Genomic DNA, 22,277 nt, shown 5'->3' with positions numbered 1-22,277 from the left:
GGAGTGAATGATGGAGAGTGGGCCGAAGCATCCGTCCGTCCATGCGTGCGTCTGTTCGTGCGTCCGCACGTCCATCTGTGCGTCCATCCCCGCGTTCGTCCATGCATCCGCTCCTGCGTCCATCCGTGCATCTGTCTGTGTGTCCGTTCGTCCACCTATTGAACACTCCAAGTACCACCATCTCGCATCTTTTCATCGCATATTCCTCATATAGAAGCACCGCCATCCAGCGGACACTCCAAGGACTGAACGAGAGGTGGCACACGTACACTTTCTTACGGCTTGCGCTTCGTGTCTACTTCCCACCTTTAACCACCTAAAGTTCATGGCATATACTAGTTCACTGTATTCATGGCACTGCAACCCAACGCTCGCTAAACCTTTCTAAAACCAAGGAGGTTACGCCCAGCGAGTATAACGCAGCAACCCTTTCTTGTTAGATAGTGCTCGATGTACATGCCAATGACTGCTAAGGGGGAATGAGAGACAGGAGAATTCGGCTTTTAGTTAACGCGCACGCTGCGAATTTTTTATTGTTCAATAACGCACAGAAGAAATCTCCCACCGGCACCACCTTGAAGGTCAAAATGTAAGACTGGTTACACACTACGACTACTGCTACTACTACTACTACTACGAGGGACAAATGGCTGCCGCTTTGAGGAGCTTCGCCCCTAAAACGTGAAACAATTTTTCTAAACACGAAGTTGGATGACCTTGTCATGGGCCCGGTGTATTTGACTTTTAGCTTGCTTTCATTGTTTCTTGAAACTGGGACAGCTTAGTGCTTGACCCCTTGCTCGAGTACATCGTACTTTAAATCGTCAAACATTTGTTGAAAGCGCAGAATGGTATTCCGATGAAAACCGCAGTTCCCGTGATTGGACTGGCGCATCTGCTTTATCTCCCATAATGGAGTATATACCGAGCAATCTAAATTGTTGAACGCTTCTTCTATAAAACAGAATGGCGTTGACAGGCGCTTTCGATAACTGCTTTTTCGACACGGGGGTCTGTCGTGTTTAGGACGTCTAGCTGTGCATAGCCTCCTCTCTATATGAGCTGTGTCTCATGGTCCACTCTACCAGGTGGTTGGGACAGGGGTTACGGCGCTCGCCAGCTTATCCGAAGGACGTGGGTTCGAACCCGGCACTGGAATTTCTATGGTGCCGAAACGCTATAGGTCCATGTACCGTGAAATGTCAATGCACGTATGAAGAACACCGCATGGTCGAAATTTCCGGAGTGCCTCAACCATACCGTGGTTTTGGGCATGTAAAATAAAAAAAAAAAAGGACACCGGCCAACGAGTGACGTGTTTGCATTTACATCGATGCAAAGGTCTGTCACGTCTGTTGCAGACCAAAATGCTGGTGTTCGTGCAACCCCTCTCATACTGTACGCTGCCTTCGGGCGATGCGTAGCGAACGTAATCGTAAATAATCAAGAGGCATGACAACAAGAAGATGCTAATGGAAGCGCTGAGATGCCGATGTCCCGCAGGTTAACTTACCTTGGTAGTGCATTCGTCCACTTCGTTTGGAGGATGTAGTATACTCGCGTATCACTGGATGCTGTGCTTGATGAGGCTGCTTCACAGGACGCTTCTGAATACTCGACCATACTGGTCACGATACTACACGGAATTACGCAGTAACAATGTTACGGTTCCTTTAGGCAATGTAGGCACTGAAAAACAATGAAGAACTCGTTTCACCAACCGTCTGACTTGAGCGTTTACACCGGTGTTCTTGACGAACATTTGACGAAGGAAAATCGAAACTTATATTGATGCCCATGTCGATGCGGTCGCTTTGCAGAGGTGTAGAAGAAGCATAGTTATATTGCGCTAACAGCGATTTTCTTCGTTTAAGCCTTGCACCACCATCGACTATATATATCTCAGATAAAACTCATGGTAACACTGCTATCTTCGGATGCTGAGCGAATGCTTTCCTATTAGGTACTAAAGCACGTAGAGGTTGCGGCCGTAGCGTTAGCGTTCGTCACTCAACGTGAGCCCGCAAGAAGTTGGCGTACGACGCATGTGCAACGCAAACGCAAGGATTTGCGTTGTGTTGTTCTAAAGCTCTCTATTTTTTATATAGCGACGCAAACCAATATGCTCAAGAAACGTCGATCGAACAAACCAATCCAATCGTTGCCATGTGTATGCCTATATGCTGAAACACTGTTCATTTCGTTGTTAAACATACAAAATGGCAGTGTCCTCAGATCCTGCTATCAGCATTGTTGCCGTCTACATACATCTATCACGCGGCCAATCATTCAGTGGGCATTCGAGCTTTTTGGACATGCGCTTACTCTCGCACTATTTGAAACTCGGCTTCGTCGTACGGCGCTGGCGCACAGGAAAGTCACCGCTCTCGCAAGACAGTCAAAGATGTTGGCGGCTCTACGCTTCTCCCGCTTTGCAGCAGAGCCGTTAGGGTTAGGCCTTGTCCCAAGGTTTCAAATGAAACCGGGCGTAACATGTATTACAGGAGCTCGCGTGGAGGGCAAGAACTGACGTAAACATACGAACTTCAGGGTCGAAACGAACGTCCGTGGCTATAAAGTTCGTAGCCACACCTACAAGTGTCAAGCAGCGCGCTGTCTCTGGCATCGACTGCAACAAATCGTCAGCTGAAGTATCGAAGGGTTTGCCGGGCACGAAACTTCCTCGAAAGGCTCCTCACATTTTAGATTCCCATAGGTTAAACCTGCCTTGTCGTGGTGGTCTAGTGGCTATGGTACTCGGCTGCTGACCCGCATGTCGCGGGATCGAATCCCGGCTGCGGCGGCTTCATTTCTCATGGAGGCGGAAATGTTGTAGGCCCGTGTGCTGAGACTTGGGTGCACGTTAAAGAATTCCAGGTGGTCGAAATTCCCGGAGCCCTCCACTACGGCGTCTCTCATAATCACATGGTGGTTTTGGGACGTTAAGCCCTACATATCAACCAATCAATCAATCCTAAATATGTTAAACCAGGTTCTCGGTCGAACTGACGCAAACTGACCTGGTTCTCGGTCGAGTCCTAGTTGAATGCGTGCGCAAGAAGCACGGTAAGACACATGCAATGTCTTCAAGCGATGACGGCGCAGAGCTCGGAAGACGAACGCAGCACACGGGCACAACCCGCATCAAGGCCGAAAGAACAAAGCAAAATGGCGGACCTAGACCCCGTTTACTCGCTCCCCGAACACGACGACCACGAAGCCGAGCTGCATAACGCATGCATGGATACGCGCGGAAAAATTTTCTTTGTTCGCGGATTGGTGAATCTTATCTGCAACGTCACTGGCTCGCACGCCGCCACGCCGACGTTGTTATCAGCGCGACGGACGATGTAGGGAAAAAAAATAAAACTCACGAAAAAAAAAGTTCTCTCCGTATGCTGCGGCCGAAAATAGAATCTTCTAAATCTATATAAGGTCCTGCTATGTTCTTCGACAGCAAACTGTGCAGTCAGCACTGTCATCTTCGTTTTGTTCATCTAAAACGCGTGATAGCGCTACATTAACGCAATATTTTAAAGCTTTGACTAGAATGTTACCTTTATTTTCAATATTGGCTCCCAAAGTCCGTTTTCATACGATCAGAAAAAAAATATATTGTCAAATGTGTTTCTGCGAAAATTCAAGGGTATACCTTGCACATTGTGTTCTGGGCACGAGCATTGCATAATGTTCCAAGTTCGTTAAATAATGAGTTCCTGTCAAGTCATGGTCTTGTCATGAGGCACACTGAAAGTTGACTTTCAGCCCGCCAAGCCAAAATATTTCAATAGCACGTCCATAACAAGCGTTTTTTTTTAATTCTTGGTAGAACTCATTCGTCTAGTTCAGGTCATTTCACAATGGGCGTAGAAGGGCGAATTCAAAGAGACACTAGAGAGAAGAGCGACTTCTTGACGTCGTGACGCGGCGTCACGAGCGTGCGCCGCCGCGTCGTGACGATGTGGCGACGCGCGCTCATTGCGCCAGGCTTGCTGGTAATGTTCAAATCTCCCACGCGTGCTTTGCCCCGCGGAGAGGGAGCAGGGAAGACGCTAACGCGCGCGCGCTTATCTCGCGGTGGGGACATACGTCTTGGCTGACCTTGGGCTTTCACCGGAACGATTCTGTTCTAGTTACAGGGCGCACAAATACCACTGAAATTGTTGCACATTCTCCGTTTGCGAAAAGGGTGCGCTTTTCAGACACAACGAAGTCTCAACTGAGGCGCTTAGGGCCATTTCACGCGCTTCCCGCACAGCCGCAACGCACGTGCCGGGACCCCTACCGCACGCAAGCGGGGGACAAATAAGCCAATAGGCGACGCTCTTTCACCCTCCGCAGCGCCGCCAATTGCGTGCGGTAGGGGTCCCAGCACGTGCGTTGCGGCTGTGCGGAAAGCGCGTGGAACGGCCATTATTCGCGTTCATCTGTACCTGTGAGTACGTTTCGTGCGTCATATGCGCGCGAGAAACGCGGGGCGCGTTTCAACCTGCTTGCCATTGTGCGCGTGGTGCTCAAATATGATGCTATCGTGTTCATTGCTTCGCCCTTGCGGCAAAGCTGTGACCTTTTTTAGATTATTTTTCTTTCTTGGATTTTCATGTTTACCGATACGTATACATATACGGTGAGTGAAGGCGACGTCGATGCCGACGCCGGCAGCTAAATCTAGCCGAGAATGTCCATGTAATTGCTATCGCCGTTAAAAAAAAAACGACTGTCGGGAAGCAGCACTTTTGCTATGAACGGTCCAAAAAGACTTTTGTTTTCGAGTCGTCTTAGGAAAATGCATAAGCAACCCTGTTATATATTGCAGGGTCCATTGCTCATATAGTGTCGTCATTGTCGAATGTGGCTGTATTATTGACGAGATTGGTCTACATATGCTCACGTCTTTTGGGCTCTTAGACACAGCTCCTTTTCGCATTGCGGTTTATTTTTTCATCTTTCGTTTGTTGAAAAATAAACGCCTGCCACAATAAAAACATTTAAAAAAGCTCCCAAGCATTTCCCCGAGGGTTGATTGATTTGTGGAGTTTAACGTCCCAAAACCATCATTTGATTATGAGAGACGCCGTAGTGGAGGGCTCCGGAAATTTTGACCACCTGGGGTTCTTTAACGTGCACCCAAATCTGAGTACACGGGCCTACAACATTTCCGCCTCCATCGGAAATGCAGCCGCCGCAGCCGGGAAATTTCCCCGAGGGTGAACATGGTCAAGTGCGAATACACGGGGTGATGTTATGAGGGGTATTTATTAATTCGCACTATTATATTTATTAATCACACTATGGTGCCTTTATGGTGTAATGGTTCCTGGGAATCACAATTTGATCACACGGGGGAGTTTACGTTAACTCACTTGCGAATGCCAACGGATTTTAACTTTACTCCCCCTCACGACCAGCTCTCGACGGGAGACTGAGAGAGAAGGCGGGCGCGCGAGAGAGAGGGGTGCGCGCGCAGCTGCAGCGAGCGAGGGGAGCGGAGGAGCGAGCGAAGGGGGATATCAGCGTCGCGTCCGTGGCTTATTCGGTAGAGCGTCGCGCTGCGGCCCGCCAAGTCCTCTTTCTTTTAAAGATAGAGAGAAGACTGCGGACGCCGCCGACGGCGGTGGATGGTTTGGGGTCGCTTATAAAGTGTATTCACACTTAAAACACTACGCGTTTCAACTCTCACACGGGAGCCTTGTTCAAAATGAAGTTCAAATGTAGGTCAAGCTAAGTACGTTTTAGTAGGTGTCGCCAGCATCGCGCGCACACGTAGGCAGAGTTTCTTTGTTGCGCTTGAGGGTGCACTTGGTTGTTGTATGTAATTCAGTGATGCTGGCGTTGTCCCAATTTATTACGTGCTGCAGTCGTTTCTGCGAGTTCGCCGAAATACATCAGACGTAGCGTCATTTTTTTTTTCTTGACGTCGTCGAGAATCCACCACAACCCCAGATTTGATCTTTCGTTTGTGCTGAACACCCCATTGTATATTCTTGCACAGTTTGATTGCTCATTTTGTTTATTTATTTTTTAAAGCGTACATAGCTGATTATTCGTACAGCTGCCCACCTGCCTGGTCTTCAGTGACCACAGTATTGCCGATAACGAACAAAAGTGAAGTTATACGACTCGTCTTACCCGCAGCGCCTACCTGGGTCACTTCTCACCGGGCCAGGTGCTGTTCTCGTGCCTTGCAGCGGTCTACCTCGGCATCAAACTCGAAGAACCGAGGCGGTAAGCCAACACCGTCTAGAAAAGGTGGTGTTGGGTAAGCACGTCTTTGTGAGGAAATATACAGTCCTCTGTGTCCTTTCCCTCCTATACTCTCCTCCTCAATCTTTACCTCCCATTCCCCCTTCCCCGCGCGGAGCCGTGTCGGTGACTTCGCATTGAAAGACGGTAACAGCTCCGCGCTTTTCTCTTCACTTTCCTTATTAAAGAACCTCTCAAATATACTCGGCATGTTCGAGGTGCTTCGCTGTACGAGCCAGTTCGCTGTAAAGGACACTATAAGGCAGCGCAAACAAGGTTACGCAACGAACACGCACACAAAGGGATGGCACAAGCGCTAAACTTCAACTGATTTTCATTGCGGGATAGAATCACTTAAGTATAGGCAACGAACGCGTTCTTCCCACATGACGTGTGCCTTGGTGTACGATCAAAACCAAGATCGCCTTATCATGTAGCAGCAACGAATTCACTTATTTATTTATTTATTTATTTATTTATTAGAATACCCTCAGGGCCCGTAGGGCATTACAGAGGGGGTGGGTACAACATTTATAACACACAAGAAAAAAAAAGACAAAATAAAGAAACAAGTGTCAGATGCGCAAATTAGGAAGGCAACATAAGTCAACTAAAAATGTATAAGTAAGAATTCAAGCACATACAAGACAAAGATAGATAATGGAAACTGCGTATAGTTACAAGCATTGCTGAGAAATTGCAGTCTTGAATAACAAAGGGTCTGTTATTGTTACAACGGAAGAGGGAAGGTGGTTCCACTTATACAAGATCTCAGAGCAAAAGATAGACGGGAATATTTAACAGCGTCACGTGTCAATAAAAGGTCACGCATGATAACGACAACAATACAGGAATACATCGTTACACGGGTGGCTCTGTTGTAAAAGGCGTTTGTCGTCGAATTTCTGTTGTAGCCTTTAGGTGCTTGACATCTCCGCCACTGCATATGGTAGTTTGTCGTCCACGATCTCGATTTTAACTAAATCAACCGCATTGTAATCAACTATAATGGCTTGAAACTCTCATGCGCGCTCGTTTTCTCGTTTTACAAGTGCTCCCGTTCCGTCGCAGGGTCCAGGCGCTGCTTGTCTCCATGCTCAGACTGGTGAGTTCCAATTACGCCTTCTTTGGGATTTTGTAATAACGTCACGCGTGACGTCATTGTGACGTTGTACAGTTGTACAACAGCTGTGGCGTTGTAAAGGTGTACAACGTCACAATGACGTGAAGCACTTGTATCGCGAACCTATACACCTTCGCACGAATGTGGTTTAAGCGCAGCGTGCCGTTCTTGTTTGTGGGCAACACAACGATGCATGAAATATCGCTTGGGGAATCGTGACTTAAACGAGACATTTTGTCGGCCTACGACATTTTTTTTCTCTTAACTTCTTGCTTACTTACCGGTCTCGCCTTTGGGGGAGAGAAGGTGGAAGTACGGACCTGCGCCACATTAAATTTATAACTACTTGGCCGGGTTGTTGAATGACCGCGCCTCAGCTAGAGATGCGACAGTTGGCACAAATCCCGGGCCTATTATAGTCGCCTTCGGCCTCAAAACGTCCAGGATGTCGAGGTTGGAACAGTTTTGTCATGTTCCATTGATTGGTTGAACGAGATGCCTAATTGTAGCCGTATCTGTATTACATAACTTACTTTCCTCAAGCTGCAATGTTTAACTCGTCGTCTCAGTATGTCACCTTCTGTGCAGTATGCGTGGTAAACTGCGTGTGCGTGTGAGTCAGTTGATTTCTCTTTGCTTCCTCGATCATTTTCTCTCCTTTCACTTTGCAGGGTAGCGAATCGGGTGCAACCTATAGTTAACGTCCCTGAATTCAATTTGCCTCCCACTCTCTTACCCTTTCCCTGCTTGGCAACACAGCATCTCATGGCCTGTAAGGCATAGTATGCATTCTCCGCATGTCTTATCCATCGTATGGATAGATATTTTGAGGGGCTTTCCTTACACCGTGTGTTCACCATAAATCTTATAGAGCGAGTTTCATGATGAAACTGTCTGGTGATAAACTATTTGTCTTGTTGTTTTTTTTTTTGTTTTTTTAGGCTGCCGAGGTGGCATTCGCAACCCTTCAGCACAACGGAGTTTTGCCCCAAGGTCTCGATCGTTTTCAGGTGAGAGTGTGAGAAGAAAGCAATAAGCAACAAAAACATTAAATTGTGCACATACTTTGTAGTCATCACCTTGAAATAACGAAAATTACCTTAACATTTGTCTATCCATCCAACGCTTGTGACCACTTCCGGATTTGTTTAAAACAAACTGGTGCAGTGCATCACGTTGCTTTACGGTGCGATACTTACTATCATATGCAGTTTCTTGAGAAAATGGCTCATCTCTAAAAAAATAATTTTTTCGGTCTCTAATTTGGGCTATGTTTAATTTTTTTCTTTTTTTTTCAGGTGCCTTTGTTCGCAGCTAGCCTGGCCGGGATCGTCTGGCTTGCGCGGTACGCGAATAATTCCCTTCTCTCATTGGTTTAGGAAAATGAAATCATCGAGACTGCTGTTCGCGAAGTGCGCTTATTTCTCGGCCACGATGGTGCGAACCGTAACTTAGCTACACGCGTCGCGCTTTATACACCAATGACCGTTAGAAAAGGATGGTCTCCCATTGAATGCAGGCACAATAGGCTACACAGTCTTGGTTAGACGCATGCGCGATTCAAGACCGCAAACTTTCAGTACGCGTCCCATCGAGTTCTTTATTGAAGGTGAATTTGTTTTGCAATGATGGCGTCTTGTGGGGTACTGAATCGTCGTCTTTAGCAGTGAACTGCTTTATGTCCATTTCTTTAATTTAACAAATGTGCTTGGTAGATCGTTCTTTGTATAACCAGAGCCAAACAACTATCATCATGAGCGGATGTGTGCCACAGGAATTGGGTAAACCTCCTGCTCACCACTGCTACACTGAATAAAAACAGTTATTCAAATAAGCGGACATGTACCACACAAGTTGAGTAAATCCCACATTCGCTAAAAAATAAAGATGCAACCCTTGGCTTAATAAGTGGCTCCGAAGTGACGGCGGCGATCCGAAGACCTCGAGTACGTACAACGAGAGAAAAACAATGGTCTTTCTCTCGTCGCACGTACTTTCCTGCTCCCTATGCGGAACGGGAAAGTACACATACAGAAGCACAGAATATATATATATATATATATATATATATATATATATATATATATATATATATATATATATATATATATATATATATATATATATATATATATATATATATATATATATATATAAGGGAAGGAAGTGTATACCTAAGGGCTCGTTTTTTCGTGTTTTAACACAATATTAATGAGATCTAACAGACAGTAATGCCAAGGAATGTACAGGGGAAGTTATTAGAACCAATTGAATGTAAATAAGAAGAAAGAAAAGTGGATGAAAAAATAACGGCTGGTTATTTTTTCATCCACTTTTCTTTCTTCTTATTTACATTCAATTGGTTCTAATAACTTTCCCCGTAAATTACAAGAAAACTGTAGTTATGACTTTCTCAAATAAAAAACAGCCTCTCAGTTTCAGTTATAACTACAATGGGTCCACCCTAGCACATGTGAGTGAATTCAAATACCTAGGCATCACCTGACCTTAAATGGGGTAAACATGTTGATCAGATAACTTGTCAAGCTCTAATGAAACTTTGTTACTTAAAGCGAAGATTGAAAAACTCGACAAAAGATCGTAAGTTAACTGCGTACAAGACACTAGTGAGACCGATGCTCGAGTACGCCTCTGTGGTTTGGTCGCCTCATCGTGAGCAAGATAATAACAGGTTAGAATCTGTGCAGAATAAGGCTATACGGTTCGTTTTTAACCGTTATGATCGGGACTTCTCCCCGTCTTCACATGCTCATTTTTTGTCCCTTCATTCACTGGAACACCGCCGTACACGTGAGAGTATTATCTTGTTGCACAAGATTGTACACAAAATGACCCGCGTTCACTCGCCCTTATCTTTCGCTGATATACCAGCGCGTACAACACGTAGTACAGACGCTTTGAACCTTGTGCCCTTCAGGTCTCATTTGGATTGTTTCAAATTCTCTTTTTTTCCGCGTGTGGTGGAAGTTTGGAACGAGCTTGATGGTGCATTGCGTAGAATGAACACTGTAGAGTTCGGGAAAAATTTTATGTGTTAGTCACATAAATTTGTGCGCACTATTGTTTGTTTCTGTGCTTTCGTTTATTTTTCTGTACCCGCTCCAGCAATGTCCCAGGCATGGGACAGCAGTATTTGTAAATAAATAAATAAATAAATAAAATAAATTCCTTGGCATTACTGTCTGTTAGATCTTATATATATATATATATATATATATATATATATATATATATATATATATATATATATATATATATATATATATATATATATATATATATATATATATATATATATATATATAAGGGAAAGAAGTGTATACCTAAGGGCTCGTTTTTCCGTGTTTTAACACAATAATAATGAGATCTAACAGACAGTAATGCCAAGGAATGTACAGGGGAAGTTATTAGAACCAATGGAATGTAAATAAGAAGAAAGAAGTAAGAAAAGTGGATGAAAAAATAACCAGCCGTGAGCAGGAATCGAACCTACGACCTTCGAATAACGCGTTCGATGCTCTAACCACTGAGCTATATATATATATATATATATATATATATATATATATATATATATATATATATATATATATATATATATATATTAGGTGTCATCACGTAAGTAATTTTGTATATATGCATGATGGAAGAAAACAAGCCATGATTTGAGATGGAAACTATGTCGGCGGGAAGGTGGTTCCAGTCATTGGATATGCGTAAAACGAAGGAATGTTGGGGAAGTGTTTTAGTGCAGCAGCTAATGATCTGTACCTTATGAGAATGATCTGAACGAACTGAGCGATATGATATAAGCAACCTATAGAAACCTGCATCCCCTATAGCTAAGGCCTATAGTATATAGCCTAACAGCAACCAGGTCAGTCCTCATGCAGAATGGTATTCTCGCTTTTTTCAGTCCTAGCGGGGCCTTGGGGAAGGTTCGCCATTTTCTTTTCCAGCCCAGGATAACAGACGCACTCGCGCACTTGCAAGCACAGGCGTGCATGCGGTATTTATGTGCAGTGGCGCCAGTTCTTTGTGGCACTATTGTCGCCAACACCAGAGAGATAAGCGGTCTGAGAATTGCTAATAGAAGAACAAACGAATGACCAAAGAAAATTAAAACCTCCTGAATGATTCAAGCGCGAATGCTTATGCATTACGGACATGGCTGTTCTCTGAGTCAACGTCGGCGTATATGCGTGTGATGATGGCGCAAGAAATGAGTCAGGCGCTATTTGGGCGAAAGCCTTGCGAGCGGCTCACACAAAACGGCTGTGGCCAGCCTGCCGCTTCTTCTGCAGGCACTCGCTGGCGTAAAAGCGTGCAGTATTGCGGAAACTGAAGGCCCGCGGCAAGCTTGTTCTGGACAATAGAGCTTAACCACCATCAGACGCAGAGCTATTGTAGTCTCATAGAATATGCATAACTTAGGAACACTATAGCATACCTGTTTGTTTGCTCGAGAGAACAATGCTCAGACGTAAATGAGCAGGGCAATGCGTTTTACGATACGTATAAAGCTACTTTTATGAGCTAGCTGTTGTTGCGTTATTGTTGTTTAAATGTTCTACTCAGGTAAATTGCATGCTAAGACGGCTCCTCTTGATCTCAAACCTTAATGATAACGACATTACGAAGTAGTGTGTGGTGTTCGTCGATTGCCGTCGTACAATGTCAAAACACTTGCTTATGAGCATAATAATATATTACTATACGTATTACCACTAACCTAAAATTGACCATAGATATCCCGGCTTCAACCTGTTCTGTCATAACCACTTTTTTGTTTTTTTTAAGACGGAAAACTCAGAAGCCTCATAAAAGGCGAAAATTGACCATCGGTGGCAGCGTGAGAGATGCGGAAGGTAATCCTGTTGTAATGATTGACGCCGTTCTGTGACATCATCATGGCATCACCACACGACATAATCTATTTGTCGATGCATTAGCCAATCCAGGAACTACTGCCATACAACGCCGGCTGCAGAAAGCTTCCGTTGCCTCAGATTTCTCCTTCCCCCAATTTTATTGTAGTTAATTGTAGTAATCCCCCCCTCTTTCGAACGATTTTGGGAAGTCGTCAAGTCGTTTTAGTCAAATCTATAAAATCCACGTGACGTTTTTTTTTTTCTTTTGGCCAGAATACTCCACCAAGCATTTTACTTTGCGTAGTGTAATTCTAAAGCTTTGTACGTTCGGCAGCTTCGCCTTCAACCGACTTTGATTAATATGTGGGGTTTATACGTCCCAAAACCACCATATGATTATGAGAGACGCCGTAGTGGAGGACTCCAGAAATTTAGACCACCTGGGGTTCTTTAACGTGCACCCGAATCTTAGCACACGGGCCTACAACATTTCCGCCTCCATCAGAAATGCAGCCGCCGCAGCCGGGACTCGATCCCGCGACCTGCGGGTGAGCAGCCGAGTACCTTAGCCACTAGACCTTCAACCGACTTTTAACCTTCAAAACGAGTCGCGTCTCGGCAACAGGTATACCAGACGTCAGAATGCATGTGAGCTTTCTGTGTGGGGTTGCACGTTTTCTACAGAGCTACAAAGGGCAAGTTAAACGTCTAGAGAGACGTTTTCGCCAGTTTCTTTCCTCGTCATTGTTCTTAGCTACGACAACACACGCAGAAGCCGCCGCGACGCCATCCGCGTCCTCCGCAATTAAGGAAAACACAGCGCGGCGAACGCGCAGCAGCAACACGGAAACGTTACGATCTTGAAGCTGAATGTGCATGTGTCTCTACGAAGCGTGTGCCCTTTGTAAACTGCGAGTGAGTGAATGTGAGTGGGTGAGTGTGAGTGAGTGAGTAAGTGAGTGAGTGGAGTGCGTGAGTGGAGTGCGTGAGTGAATGAGTGTGAGTGAGTGAGTGAATGAGTGTGAGTGAGTGAATGAGTGAGTGAGTGGAGTGCGTGAGTTAGTGAGTGAGTGCGTGAGTGAGTGAGTGTGAGTGAGTGGGAGTGAGTGTAAATGAGTGAGTGTGAGTGGGTGTGTGAGCGAGTGGGTGAGTGAGTGAGTGGGTGAGTGAAGTGAGTGGGAAGGTTTTCGAGGATCATGAAGGAGTGTTTCGGCTCGTGCTTTTTGATAATTCGTGTAGACGTAAAATGTTGGGCACAAACAAAACCGGGATACCAGAAGAAACGCACATAGACGGTCAAAGCGCGAGCTAACATGGGTTTATTGGCGAGAAACATGACTTTATTTATACCTATACGTTGGAACACACATAGCGTATTACAAAGCAAAAGGCAAAACCGTGACATGTATACGTGTCGTACCACTGAGATATGCAATTTCTTTGGCCGATAAAGAGCAGGTACGCTGATGCTTTTGTCTTTAAGACGCGAGTTCCTATGAGCTCCAGTTATTAGGCCTGTCATTCCTGTCTGCTGCGTGCAGTTTCAAGCTTTGCTTACGCGCGAACGCTAATTATACGAATCGATTTTGCTCTAAGGCGCCCTCTTTTGTCTCTCGCAGGGCCACCAAGTCGAAGGACCTGAGTGTCAAGGCGCTACGGTTTGTGAGTTCCTCAACCACAGAGCGTGATCGTATTGGTTTAGAGCTAGTATAGCATCGATTAAAGGTGCACAGTTTCTGTTCCTCGTTTTTAGCAATTAGTTTAGTTGCAGTGAGTTAACTGCTCATCGTGAGCTGACCTAATGCTTCCACACTATCCATAATTATTAGTAGCACATTCGAACCCATTTATATGAACACACGTGCGTGTATATAGTATTGCGATGTTGTTATAATAATATATATTCATCATATTTTGTTACTATTATAATGTATAAGCTGCAGCTTACAATTCGCTTTCGTGTCTTGCCTTCGTGATACGCGCAGAATGTTCTTCGGCTTCCAACTGATCCCTTGCAAGCACGGCGATTCGGCGCACGGCCCAAACGACGACCAAAAATTCCGGACGGCACTGCACTGCTTCGCATCGTCACTCACGGTACGGACATCGCTGTAATTAAAAGAGTCATCGTTTTTAATATATCGCTAATAGGCAGCCCTTAGCGACCAGCGGTCATCCTATCTACGCACTACATGCCCGGACCATGTCCATTTCCTCTTCTTAATTTCAACTGTGCTCCCTTCTTGTCTCTTAGGGTTACACCTACCATTTTACTTTCTATTGCTCGCTGCGTCGTCCTCGATTTAAGCTGAACCCTCTTTGTAAGTCTCCGGGTCTCTAACTAACTGGATTCCCAGAGAAGGGAAGCGGGTTAGGGGAAGACAGAAGGTTAGGTGGGCAGATGAGATTAAGAAGTTTGCGGGTATAAATTGGCAGCAGCAAGCACAGGACCGGGTTAACTGGCGGAACATGGGAGAGGCCTTTGTCCTGCAGTGGACGTAGACATGATGATGATGATGATGATGATGATGATGATGATGATGATGATGATGATGATGATGAATAGGCAGCCTTATTGGCTCTTACATCCCGAGTTATTACATCAAACTTGAAGTTTTTGTGCGGCTTCTTTAGCCTAACCTAAGCCAACACAACCCAAAATGGCCTATATTATCAACCTCACCCTCACTAACGGTATATTTCCAGAGCAGCTAAAAGTAGCAAAAGTCACTGCAGTACATAAAGGTGGTGATATCAATACTTTAGCGAACTATCGACCTATATCCATGCTTCCAACAATATCAAAAATATTTGAAGGGGTTATTTATGATAGACTTGCATCCTTTTTTGATAAGCACCAAATAATAACAAAAAGTCAGTATGGTTTTCAAAAAAATAAATCAACAGAACAAGCTCTACTGTATATCAAACATAAGATAATCGAAAATATGGAAAACAAAAAATATACTCTTGGGCTCTTCCTCGATCTTCAAAAGGCATTTGACTCCATACAATTCAAATCATTGATTCATAAATTATCAAGTTATGGGGTGCGTGGAGTTGCACTACAACTGTTTAAAAGTTACCTAGAAGATCGTTATCAATATGTAAAACTGAATAACACTATTTCTGCAAAGATAAAGTTGAACCAAGGAGTCCCCCAAGGGTCTATACTGGGGCCATTATTGTTCCTTGTCTATATAAATGATATTGTCGATATACCTCATTCTCCTGAACTTATAATGTACGCTGACGATACGAATGTTTTCTTTTCATCAGACAATCTAATATCACTTGAGGTCAGTGTAAATAATTATCTAAGCAATCTTTCAAATTGGTTAAGGCAAAATGGACTGCGCTTGAATGCAAAAAAAAAAACAACCTATATGATATTCCGACCTATAAACAAACCTATTAGTAACATAGCTGTAAAATTCGAAGGAAATTGCATCGCACATGTTAGGGAACAAAAGTTTCTTGGTGTATGGTTTCAGGAGGAATTAAACTGGAATACACATGTAAATCATCTGATCACCGCATTAGCGCGAATAGTTGGTTGTTTTTTTAGAACAATGCACTTAATCCCATTGAGGTTAAAAATAAGTATGTACTATGCACTCCTCCATTCTAAAGTAAGTTATGGGATGTTAGTCTGGGGAACGACATCACAAGGGAATTACCATAAGTTAATAACTATACAAAAGAAAATATTGCGCTGCTTTGAAAATTACAGGGGGAATCTACAAGACTTGCGCACTGCTCCACTATTCATTAAACATTCCATACTCAGAATTGATCAATTATATCATTTTAAATTACTTCAGTTAATACAAAAGACTAAGCTATATGAAGAAAGTTGCACCGAAAGACCACACTACAGTCTGCGAGAACAAAACAAACGAGCTCCTAGAACAAGAACCAAGTATGGAAAACAAAGTATTGCTTACCAGGTACCTCAGGTTTTAAATACCCTTGCAGATCAATTGAACTTTAGGGCTAGTAGTGCGACTTTCAAGAAACAAATAAAGAACCTATTTATAACAACCGGTCTACACTATCGAAACTACGTAATGGAGTCTCATGCCTCTGCAAATGCTTAAATTGTTCATAAACTTCTATGTCAATTATACGAGTGTATACAGCGGACTTCATTGTATCCGCATGCATTTTGTGTCTGTTTTTGAGTTGTTTCATTGATATTGTTTAGTTGTGAATTATAACGAGAGTGACCTCTAATTCTTAAAATGTGTTATGTAAACTTCTTATGCTATTTATGTTTGAATTTTGTGTTTACAATTTCAGGTTGCTTGAAACCAATGTATTGAATATATATATTGTTTAAGCTTTGCACTGTCACGGACTGCGGAGGGACAAGGGCCTTTGTCAGGCTGTTCGCCTTTAGCCCTTTGCCCCTGCAGTGAGCTCTGTATCCGGCTTACTGTAAATGAAAATACTACTACTACTACTACTACTACTACTAAATTACCAGGATAACCAGGATTTTTGGACATGAACATGTAGCGCCATTTCTCGCCAGTAACAGAGGGTAAATGCCGTAACTGAGTAGGAAATGGGCGAAATAAAGTGATGTCTCACTAAAGAAAAATGTAGTTACGAAAAGCGACTACCGATTAAAGTACCCATATATCCGGGGCGAAGCTATAGGGGGTGGCATTTTGCGCCCGTGTGCCCCCCTCCCCCAGGAATAAAAATGACTATATGCCTCCCCGGCCCTTTAGGTCAAAAAGATGCCCCTTTAGCCCCCCCCCCCCCCCAAAAAAAAAAAATCCGCATACTACTCTGCTAACTATTCTCAATGAAAGTGGACCGGGCACCACGTATTTGAATCATGTGTTTGCAATAAATGTCAAGCTGTGGTTCGCTTTACTAATTTTCCTCTCAGAGGTTCGTAGCATTCACAAGCGTCGGCACTGCGGCGTCTTTCCTCCTGACCTGGGGTCGACGGGTCGACCCACGACCGGGACTTTTCCTGGGATCGTTCGGAGCGGTGTACAGCGTAAGTAAATGAAGATATGTTCGAGCTACGAACCAAATTGAGCATAATGATGTTTATAGCTGCTATTTACATACAGACAGCGAAAATGTGCTGTCTTCGTCAGAGCAGTACCTGAAAACGAGATCGTGTGTCTTCATCGAAATGTACAGCAAGTGTATAGTTCTTTTCGCCAGGCCAGCACCTGACAGAGACAACTCTCTTGCTTTCGATGGGGCGAATTCGTTTCCGAAAGAATCTATGTTGAGGTTAGTTGACTTGTGTTTCGTCAGGGCGACACCTGAAGAAGATAATTCATTTATAGGCGCTGACTATCAGCTCAGGATGGTCTCGTTTTGTTCGGTCGCGGTTGTTGGCATGCATAGGCGTGCACACAAGAGAGGGGCGGGGGGAGGGGACGACCACTTTTCTCCTTGGTCGTCGTCTAAGAGGGGGGACGCAAAGGCTGCCCCATACATTAGGAAGGGGGCGCTGCGACCCTGCGCATGCTTAATGCTCCTGTGAAAAACTCATAGTTATTCCTGTATTGTGAATATCGAAGCCAGCGACTACGGCTGCATGTTTCGCTAAAGCAGTTTCACGTCGCTCTCACACCCAGTCGCCCTTTTGCGCATAATGATGCCCCCAATTCAATTCCCGCTCGTCTTCCTCCGAACGAACGACTCCTCTCCGTCCCACGGGCCGTCCTAATGGCAATTGCCGATAACAGCGCTATAGCACGATCTCTATACGTCACGAGACAGCGGGGAACAACGATTGGTGGGAAGTACTGCCGCCAAGTATCGCGACACTTGTGAAGGAGGCACCAGCGGTGGCGAGGGTCGTCGAAAATTGTTCTTCGCGCCGTCTAGTCCACGGACGCCAACAGCCAGAACCATATACACCCTCTCTGTAGAAAAACTTTCTCGTTATTATTCTGGTCGTGCGTGTTCTTATTCAGCGCATCGTTATATAAAGTGTCGTCCGATTCACGCAGCTGACTCGATGTCTCCTGAGGCTACGGGGGTCCAGTCGCTCCTGGCACGACCCCACCGCGGCGCTGCTGGCCGGGCTCTGTCTGGCGCTCTGGCCAAGCCCCAGGATCACCCTGTTTTTCGTCTTCAAGTTCCTCGAGGTGTGTTTGCGTGTCTCGTCAATTGAAACGCACGTAGAGGGAAAGTGAACAACCAAAATCGAGTTCCACGATGTGAAATTTGTCGGATCGGGCAGATTTGTGGTCGTTCATACCGGTGTAATTGCTGCGATTCTCGGTGGTTTGTTTCTGCGTTTCGGTATTGTATGGCTGTTTTGCTGCGATTATTCGTGCCATTGTTTCTGTTTCAATTTGGTGCTTGCGTGTATAGCTGTGAAGAACCGAAAAAACGACCACAAGGCCGCTCTATCTATGGGCAGTTCATTGGGCCAGGACACGCATCGCGGAAGCACCTGCTCTTGTACCCGACGCTCTCTCCCTACGTGCTCTCTAATTGGTCCGCTCTTCCCCCGGCGAACTGGTCATGTGACCTGCGAGGCACGGCTGCTCTGATACCCTCCTCTCGAGGTCACGTAACCTGGCTATGCCCCTGCATGTCGCCGGGTCGCGAAGAGCTCCGCTTAGTGTAGAATAACCGCACTGTTGAAGAAGTATTAGAAGAATGAACTCCAGCTAGAACACTGTTGAATGTGTACATCTTTCAAACGTTGCCCCATTATATGTTGTTCCGTGCAGCTATGCTACAGTCGTGGCGAGGAGGCCGGCGTCCTTCCGTCCGGCTCCGAAGGCACCCATTCCGCTCTCTTCGCCATATGCTGCGGTGTTCTCCTAACGGTGGTATGTGTGCATGAACATTCTGGACTGTCGGCATATCATTGCGATAGCTTTGAAGATATGATGGTGCCGTCGCCGTGCTGTCCTGATAAAGACAACGCACGCGCATTGGAGTTGTTTTATTACCCCCGAGAACGTCAAACGAGTTTGGCTGAGCGTTTCTCTGTTCATTTTGCCTAGCATGCATACCTAGGTCCCTTCAGTTTTTCATCTCATTTATGGAATTCTGCGCGCGGTTCTTGAATACTGCTATTGTAAGGATTACGCACTGTCGTTGCAGACTATTCCACGATTTTTTTGTTTATTTTGACATTACGTTAAATCATTGTCAAGACGCTAGAACAGAAGGCAAAATTACGCGCTTGACTCGAATCCCAACACCATATGGGTACACTAGAAGCATAACCACATTTGTTAAATAATTTTAACGCAATAGCAGTACAAAATGAACAACACGCAACAACCTGCATGCATTAGAATACCAAGCACGATATTTTTGTGAACACGACAAACTGGCATAACCACCCAGTCTTTTGTTTACCCCCTTTCTCTATACCTCTCAAACACACATTTCACCCTGAGACAGCGTGTGTTTGTCGCATGCACCAATTACCCTTTTGAGAAGAAGTCCTTGAAGTTGTCGCAAGTGCACTAGTCTAGAAGTTAGCTCCAGCGGCTACTTTCTGCAGCATCTACTCATGTTGCCTACGGCAGCAATCCTGACAGAGACAACCTTAAAAGCTGGCTCCAGCAACAATCCCCGTTTAATTGTTTCATCACTTTAAGCCACAATAACGCCGTGTCTGTCTTGTTCCTGTCTCTTTCGCATTCCTTTCTCGTCATATGGCGCGCCAATCGGGAATTAACAGCAGATAATCACCCAATGCCCGAGGTCAAGAAACAAGAGGGATAATGAAACGTATACTGTTGCTAGAATAAATCACCTCGTTTTCGCAAGCAAACGCTACTATACGCATGCTGACGTGGACAGTGTTCCTGGAGGACGTTTCTTGGAAGACATGTCACATGCCACTTGTGTTACCTGCTTGCTTTTATTTTTGTTTTATAAAACTTCTGGGTCTTCCCATGTATTTCTCTTTCCTTTTCTATTGCAGGGCGTACTCCAGCCCCACCTTGTGCGGCCATCTTACCGTGCGTTCATCGACCGAGTTATCGGAAAGAGGTAATTAGAACGTGTGCGACAAGTTATGATGGTCAACGTAGACAAAAAACTCGCCTAGCTGAAATCGACGTGATTCAACCAAGGTTTTAAAAAAATTGAGTGGAAGCTGCCGCAATGCTTTACCAGCAGTAGTGAAGCCAGCTTTTGCCCTCCAGAGATCTAAAAAAAAAGTGCTATTTTCTGGTGGTGCTTACTTAGACATCAAGCTGTTTTGATTTGTTAGTCTACGTTAATTTTATACTAAAAGATAGTTGTTTAAGAATAAATATTCTGCAAAGACTAGTATCGGTGGCTCAATCTCCAATGAAATTTGCCACGAATTCAAGGCTTACTGAAGAAACCTATACACAAGGACGTACTTTGAACACTATTTGACCCGAAAAAGTTGCCACGTTAAACTGGTTGGGCTAGCGAGGAAAACGCTCCTTCTCAATCGCCGAACGCCAACAGCTCATCGTGACCCTAGCAAGATGGCTGACACAGCCGCCATCTTACGGTTGGCGCCACTTCATTCGTGGTCAAGAATTTCCACTCCAGCATTTTTTTTAAACCTCCTTGGCTTCAACGCACCTAAGTTCTACCAAATGTTACCGTTTCTTCACTTTCGTTATTATACTTTCGTTGTCCCTCGCCACAGGCAGATACATGCGTGTGGAAAAGTGTGTTCATTTAGGGGCGAAGCTCCTAAGGGCGTGGGTATGTCGTACCTGTATGTATGCAGTAACAACCTCGCAGCATATCTACGGAGTGAATGATGATGAGTGGGCCGAAGATTCGGAGGGTTTTATCGGCAACCCGTGGATCATCCGCTGGCCGTGTCCGTCCGTCGTCTGTCTCGTCTGACGCACGGACGGAAGAACGCAGAAACGGACGGACTGACGGACACTTCGCCCCACTCATCATCATTCACTCCGGGGATACGCTGCGATTGTTATAATATTCGCATGTATAAGAATGAAAAAAGTTGGAAGCCGTGGGCATGCTGTTAAACAATAGTGCAGCAGTCGCACGTTGCCACCATGACCCCTTTAGGCTGACAAATTCAAACCGGCTCCCGAGGTTCCCAACGAAGCGCTCTTCATCCGAAACGAAAGCCAAAAACACAACTATAAACCAATCCAGAAATGCACTCGGAGTCGCGAGAACGAATTCGTATAGGCGAATTCATGTGCTATCCATAATTTCCATGGTGGTTGAACGATCGCAGCACCCGAGGTTCCTCTAGTAGAAATTATTGAAGTGTAGTCTCCTAAATGACGTCAACAACGCACCATTGCTCGGCACGTTGCTTTCTCAGTAGAAGTAGAGTGGAGCCTGAAATTTGTGGCACTCGCCCACGCTGGAGGATTGACCAAAAACCGGGCGGTTCTAACAATAACATTTTCGTAAGCTTCGGTCTCTTAAAAATATGTGAGGCATCAAGAAAAAAAATTAGGTATTAGAAATTGACAAATATCGTGGTATAACCCATTCCACCGGATATAGGTCATCAGTCGGACGGTGCCTTGCTTCAAGAAACTAATTTACTTATTGAAGGAAAGGGTTCAAATCGAATTTGCAAGACTTCCGTTTGTTACTTTTCTTTCCCATCTCCGCTCTCTCCAGGATGCGCTACATCAACGTTCCGGCCATAGCGACGCTCGGTTACGGAACCACAAACATCGTGCCCGACGTGCCTGTAACGATGCCCGAGCTGGACCCGAGGTTCGTCAGCAGGAGATACAAGGAGACGCTGTGGGTCTGGGCTCAATAAAAAAGTACACGCGACACAAAAGAACGCATGCCTTCTTACATTTTCTATACGACTTGTCACATGGTCACACAGCCTAATGTAATGTTTTGACTTTAGTGACGTATTTGCGTCACGGAAATGACGTGAAAAGAATACGCTAATTGAGAAGACAAGAAAAAAGGTCACTGAACGGGAGTCTAACCCATGGTCCTGGGTAAAAGTGTGAATTAAATGTTTCTCCTAGTGCAATGTCACTGATGCTCCGATAACGACACTGACACCG

General features: G+C 45.0%; 1 protein-coding gene across 1 annotated transcript in view; it reads left to right on the top strand.

The window, feature by feature from the left end:
• Nucleotides 1-22,039, top strand: part of LOC119167002 (transmembrane protein 135-like) — a 48,962-nt gene extending 26,923 nt beyond the window's left edge. Inside the window, exons 3-13 of the mRNA XM_075867248.1 lie at nucleotides 6,136-6,225; nucleotides 7,315-7,348; nucleotides 8,308-8,376; nucleotides 8,665-8,711; nucleotides 13,878-13,916; nucleotides 14,244-14,355; nucleotides 17,162-17,275; nucleotides 18,249-18,386; nucleotides 18,981-19,082; nucleotides 20,195-20,262; nucleotides 21,868-22,039. Of these exons, the coding sequence (XP_075723363.1) occupies nucleotides 6,136-6,225; nucleotides 7,315-7,348; nucleotides 8,308-8,376; nucleotides 8,665-8,711; nucleotides 13,878-13,916; nucleotides 14,244-14,355; nucleotides 17,162-17,275; nucleotides 18,249-18,386; nucleotides 18,981-19,082; nucleotides 20,195-20,262; nucleotides 21,868-22,015 (961 nt within the window). The 3' untranslated portion in view covers nucleotides 22,016-22,039. The remainder of the gene's footprint in view (nucleotides 1-6,135; nucleotides 6,226-7,314; nucleotides 7,349-8,307; nucleotides 8,377-8,664; nucleotides 8,712-13,877; nucleotides 13,917-14,243; nucleotides 14,356-17,161; nucleotides 17,276-18,248; nucleotides 18,387-18,980; nucleotides 19,083-20,194; nucleotides 20,263-21,867) is intronic.
• The last annotated feature ends 238 nt before the right edge of the window (nucleotides 22,040-22,277 follow it).

The sequence above is a fragment of the Rhipicephalus microplus genome, chromosome 6, assembly GCF_043290135.1.
Source record: "Rhipicephalus microplus isolate Deutch F79 chromosome 6, USDA_Rmic, whole genome shotgun sequence".
Lineage (NCBI taxonomy): Eukaryota > Metazoa > Arthropoda > Arachnida > Ixodida > Ixodidae > Rhipicephalus > Rhipicephalus microplus.
Note: the sequence above shows the minus strand (reverse complement) of the source record. Positions and strands in the feature narration are given on the sequence as shown.